Source organism: Ursus maritimus, unplaced genomic scaffold, assembly GCF_017311325.1.
Source record: "Ursus maritimus isolate PB19 unplaced genomic scaffold, ASM1731132v1 scaffold_31, whole genome shotgun sequence".
NCBI classification, from domain to species: domain Eukaryota; kingdom Metazoa; phylum Chordata; class Mammalia; order Carnivora; family Ursidae; genus Ursus; species Ursus maritimus.
The window spans coordinates 19,652,167-19,658,252 of record NW_024425675.1 but is presented as its reverse complement, the minus strand read 5'-3'; the positions used below and the strand labels follow the sequence as shown (position 1 = coordinate 19,658,252).

General features: G+C 37.8%; 1 protein-coding gene across 3 annotated transcripts in view; it reads right to left on the bottom strand.

Moving 5' to 3' along the window:
- Positions 1-2,378: 2,378 nt before the first annotated feature.
- The window catches only part of DCLRE1C (DNA cross-link repair 1C), a 34,274-nt gene continuing 30,566 nt past the window's right edge, over positions 2,379-6,086 (bottom strand). For all 3 annotated transcript variants that reach the window (XM_040645379.1, XM_040645382.1, XM_040645380.1), the window contains one exon: positions 2,379-4,212. In XM_040645379.1, the coding sequence (XP_040501313.1) occupies positions 3,290-4,212 (923 nt within the window). In that variant the 3' untranslated portion in view covers positions 2,379-3,289. The remainder of the gene's footprint in view (positions 4,213-6,086) is intronic.

The window sequence follows — 6,086 nt, the reverse complement described above, 5'->3', positions numbered from 1 at the left end:
TTGGAGTCTCAATGTATTAACCAAAATCTGCAGAAGGTGTCAAGGAAAAATACATTTTTTGGTGCCATTTCTTATGTTTTCTTTATGAGAAAATAGTCACATGGTGTCAGTGGTGAGAAAGCATCAGAGATTTACAGGTGCTCCAATGGCCAAGCTGAGTTTGAATTATAATTCTTACAGGTTTGAAGATATAATTTTAATATTCTTAAAAAGTCAGTGTTTTACTGTCCAGTTATTCTTATTTCTTGTGGTAAAAAAAAATGTAAAACAGGAGGGCAGAGGGAAAATGGCTGTTTTCAGTAAACTTGTTTCATTTTGTCCTTATTACTAGAAATTTCATGGGTCCTTGAGATTTTAATGACCTTTGTTACCCTTATTTTATTAAAAGCTGAACTTAATCAGTAAAATAGAAACTCCCTACATGAAGCTTTTAAAAGCCTTTAACTATTTTAAGAAGTCAACACTTAGCTTCTTTAGTTTCCCAAGTTGTCAGAATTTGTTCCGTATAAATATAACCAATATTCAAGGGTAATATTTAGATCGAGTTTAAACTGTACGTCCACTATGCGAGTTGTATTAATATTGTTTTCAGTACCTACATGAGGATCGTGATACATGGTTGGTAATCTCAGGGTCTTTTCCCCCTCTGTGCAAAATCTAGACTGCACTTATTTTTCTTAAAGTTCATTTTTCTTTAGCAAAATAAATTTAGTTTGGCATTTGATTTTCTATTTATCGTGGCTTAGCTTTGTTTCTGAATATTTTACTGTCATGTCCAGTAAGGCTACAAAAGGGTCAAAAAAACACTGATGTATTCCAGACTACTTGCTTTTGAGATTAACCAAAGGTTTTTATACCATTCCTTTAAAGAAGTGTATCATTGTCATGGTTGATCCATTTGAATATTAAAGTAGGATTTTACATAGCATAAAATGGATATGGATGGGTACTTGTAAAATGCCTTGAGCATTATTAGTCACCAGGTTACTTAGACACATTGTGCTCAATAAAAACTGCCTGGAACTGTAATTTTAGATGTAAAGCTCCTATTCTTTGAGCAAGTTATTAGGCCCTTTCTCTGTGCTCCTCATAGAGCTGAGGCTGGCACTCTCAACTCTAAACCATAGCACAGGAAAGGGGGTCTAGACTGGTTAGGTAACATTAACCCAAGATCACCCAGCTCGGGGCCAGTAAACTATTTGACTGTAACGTCCTCGATTTTGTACTGTTAGTTTAAACAAACCTGTAACTAAGGCAAATGTGGCTAGCCACGGGGCTGTTTCTATGATTATCTTGGCATTTTGAAACTTTTTTTCACTTTTTCTTTTCTACTTTACAGTTCTTAAAGTAAAAATCAAGTAGACACTATGATTAATCCTGCCCAGTCCTGTACTCTTTTTGAGGGGCATTACTGCTAGTGGCTAAGAGCATGGACTCTGAGCTTGAATTGCCTGTGTTTTCAGTCCCCGCTTCACCCCTTCCCAGCTATGTGAACTACCTCTCTGTGCCTTAGCCTCCTCATTTGTGAATGGGGAAAATAAATTTACCTCAAAGGGTGATGGTGAGGAATAAAGGAGTTGATGTCCAGTGTGTAAAAGAATGAAGCATCATCACAGAGTAAGCACCATATGTAAGTATTTGCTACAATTATTCTGTACTGTAAGCCTGTACTTTAAAATGTTTGGTGATACAAGTTTGTTTTTTAAAGTTTGTTCTAGTGCTCCTAGCCCTTAAATTCACTCAGCTGGCATTTATTATACCAGGTTCACCTATAAAACAATGAGAATATGGAAGTATGTGATATTAAATTGGCAATGTGATTATAAAGTGCTAAAAAATTCAGAAGAATGTTTCCAGGCATGTTTTCAATTCCCACCTTGGGTTATAAAGCTAGACTGTTAAGATGACGACGTCTTTGGTGTCAGTGAATATATAGTTACATTTGATTATATGATTTGTAATAATGAAGTGTAACTAATTTTTAGAGCTATAAATAAAAAAATGAAGTCTCTGGGTTCTTGTATCAGGACTGTTGTAGTTATGACTTGATATTCAACCAGTGATCTGCAATCTCTACTGGTCTCTTCAGTAATTTTATGCTCACTTTGCATTTAGGTAATAGTACTCCTAGGAGAGAGGGGTAAAATGGGATGCATGTATTTTTACCCCAGTCATGCTGTGTCTGTGGAATGTATTTCATCAAAAGCTGGGAGTAGCTGCTGAGCTAGAAACAAAGGATCAGTGCAGCACGGTGATAATGTGTATCATTTAGTTTAATTGATCTGCAAATTGTTTGAGAGACTCCACTTAAACTCCTTTTAAGTGAAATCTCTCCTTTTGCTTCCTTAATCTCTAAAATGCCAGCATACCCCAAAGTGTTGAATATTTATTAATAGAACTTTATTAAACACATAACTATGCAAAAACATAACCCACTGACAGGCTTGAAGGAAATCAAACGACTCACAGAACACACTTATGCTTTTACTATTTAATTATTTTCTTCTAGGTCCTAATTTTTCTACTTTTAAATTTGTCATCGTATTCACACCAGCATTCTTAAGTGATATATCTTTTGAGATATATAAGGGGCTGATTGCTTGAAGTGTTTTTATGGTCCTGCAGGATACAGTCGTCTATTGTGAGTGTGCCAGAGGCACTTCTGTTGCTGGGAGGAGTGTTCTGTGTCAATCAGACCCAGTTGGTCAATGGTACTATTATTCAGTTCTATATCCTTGCTCACCTTCTGTATGCTAATTCTAGTACTGACAGAGGAATGGTAGAGTCGCCAGCTAGAGTTGTGCATTAGTTTGTCTTGCTCCTTGGTTTTTGCTTTGTATGTTTTGAAGCTGTTTTTAGGTACATATACATTTAGCATTGTGTCTTAGTGAACTGGACTTTTTATTAGAAATGTGTGTGATATTAATATAGTCACTCCAGCTTTCTTTTAAGTAGTATTTAGATACCTTTCCCCATCCTTTACTTTTACCCTCCCTGCATCATTTGCAGTGAGTTTCTTAGAGACTGCGTCTTGGAGGGTTGTTTTTTCACTATATTTTCATTGGTGTGTTCTGACCATTTTCACTTAATTATTGATGTCTGGACTTAGTTACCATATCTTTTCTGTTTTTCACCCCTATTTTTTGTTCTCTGCTTCCCTTTTACTGCCCGGTTTAGGTTACAGGACCATTTTTAAGTACTCCACTCTGATGTGTCTGTTATGATTGGGACTCTTACCTCTTTGCGTAGGGTTTTTACTGGTTGCTCTAGAATGCAAGGCTTTTCGTTTTTAAGTATCTAAGAGTGAGCTTTTTCTTTTTTCAATGACTATATTCTCCCCTCTTGCCAGCTTCTCATATAAATAATGTAAATGCTCTTCTTTAGGTAGCTCAGCTTCTGGTGTTGAGGGAATTTCAAAGTCTGAGGAGCTCTGGGAATCTGCATTGGTGCTAAGATTTAACAGCCTTTTCTCCTGAGGTATGTGCTTCCCGCTGCTTAGAGTGGTTGGTTCTCCAACACTGGGAACCATCTTTCCATCTTGATCTCTGTGTTTCACGTCAGAGTAAGTATCCTTTGGACAAAGTACATTTTGTTCCATCTGAGAGGCAGGAGTATTCTCTTTGATTCTTGGTCTGTAGCTCCCTTTGTTTAAGGAGGTAATATCCCCACTCTTTCTCTCCTGGGATGATAACAAAACAGTGTCCGATTGGCTGTCCCAGCCTTGACTCCCTTGTTCAGATATGTGTGTTGACTGAGAAGAATTCTGGGAAGAGATGTGAGTTGATTCCCCATCAGAGTCACTAAAAATCTTTGGTGACTGAGAGCCCCCTGCCTCTGTGGAAGAAGGGGGGTTTTCTAAACCGTCATCTGTGATTTCATCATTTCTTTTAAAGAATACTTCCCACCGTGGTACTTCTCCATCAGCCTTTTGCTGGTGGTGTGTCACAGCACCCACGTCTTCTTGAGATGAAGCTGGGGTTTGTAATTCTTCTTCACTTTCGCTGTTAGATTCTTCACAATCTATAAAGTTTGCCCAAGGAAAGGTTTGCATACTCTCTGCTTTGAGGTAGCCTGTGCTTTGCCTCTGTTGTTCAGGCTGGCTTTGTGATGTTGCAGTCATTACAAATACGTCAGGGTGAAGACTTAGCTGGTATGGAGCCTTGTGCCTTAACGGTAATGGCACGGGATCATCAAAGAGGTCGTCTTCCTCCTCTGCAGGAAAACACAGGAGATATATGGGAAACAATGCAAAGGAGCCAATTTGTGCTTTTAATTTAAAAACCAATTTGTAGCACTTAGCTATGTTTTCATTTGGTGGAACTGCAAATAACAGTTCACTTTTCTTTGAAGAAAAAGGGCCCTTAGGATATTTTGAACAGTTTACCGCCTGTCAACTAGTGCCAAACTTGAGTATATAGATCTGTGTTCCCCAAATAGGCCACAATGCCTATACCAGTGGTTTTCAAACCTGGCTGTTCATTAGCCTCATTTGGAAAGCTTTTTTATTTTTTATTCATTTATTTAATCTATACCCAACATGGGGCTCAGACTCACGACCGAGATCAAGAGTTGCATGCTCTTCTGACTGAGCTAGCCAGGAGCCCCTGGAAACCCTTTTTAAAAAATACAGCTTTCTATATCTCATTCCAGACCTACTGAATCCCTGAAGGTGGGACACAATAATGTGGTTTGTGCTTTAAGTTCTATAGATTACTGTTCAACAGCCAGTTTGCAAACTGTATATGCTCGGCAAATAATAGATACTCAGTGAATTGGCTGAATAAATAAAACATTTTTCTACCATTTTTCTTCTGTGAATATTTTGTGCATGTTATGGGCTAAAATGTCTGTGTCCTCAAAGGTTCCTAATTTGAAGCCCTAGCCACAGGTGTCATGGTATTTGGAGGTGGGACCCGTAAGATGGGATTAGTGTCTTTGTAAGAAGAGGAAGACAGATTTCTCACTTTCCTTCTTTATGCATGGACAGCGTGTGGAAAGGCCAGGTGAGCACACACTGAGAAGGAGGCTGTCTACAACCAGGAAATGGGTCCTCTTCAAGAACCAGATCTGCTGGCACCTTGACCTTGGACATCCCAGTCTCCAGAACTGTGAGAAGTAAATATCTGTTGCTAAGTCATCCAGTCTTCCGGTATTTATCATAGCAGCCTGAGCCAGCCAAGTGCACAAGGCTGTGATAGATACTGAGGGGAACAAATGTGCCAAATGGGGGCTTACTTTGAAGTGTCACGAACTGAAAACCAATGAATTTAATTTACGGATTTTTTTTTTTAAGCATGTTACATTAGCCATATAATGAGCCAATCCCCTTAAATTCTTAAAAGGAGGAAACCTTACTTGGAGAATGAAATTCTCATAAATGGAGTAGGCATGTAATTGGGGGGGGGGCGCAGGGAACAAATATTTTCCTGCCTTCTAATGACACCTAAGAAGAAAATTAAATGCTCATGAGACTACTGTCCATGGCAACTTAATTGTTCTAGTGTTACCTTATAACTACCTACTTAAAAAGATAACATTTTTTCCAGTGATAAAGGATGTAGCTAAACACTACATTTTTAAAAGCTCCTTTTAAAAAATGGACCACAGAGATCATTCTGCTTACATTTTACCAATGAGACCAGCCTAGAGAAGTGGTGTGACAAGACTCTGGGTCAAAACCCGGTCAGTTTGATTCCTGGCTCTGCCTAATCCTTAAGCAATGAGTTATCTCCTTTTCTGAAGGACTTAAGGTGACTGAGATGTCTAGTGACTATATTTGGAATCATTCTCAGCTCCAAGATATGGCTTATATTTCAAAACATGGATCATAAATTTGTTTTTGCCACAGTTATGTTTTAGGCAATATTTCCATATCATCTCTAAGTTGAACAGTTTCATGTTCTTCTAGATTAGTGACTATAACATTATCACGGTCTGTTTCAACAGTAAAAATCTGGCAAAACAAACAATTCATCTGTATCTAAAAAAGTTTCTATACTAAACTATCAAGATTCTGATACTATGAATTCTCTTATGACAATATAAAAATTTTAAATTTCTCTATATGAAAAAAGTGTTAAAATCCT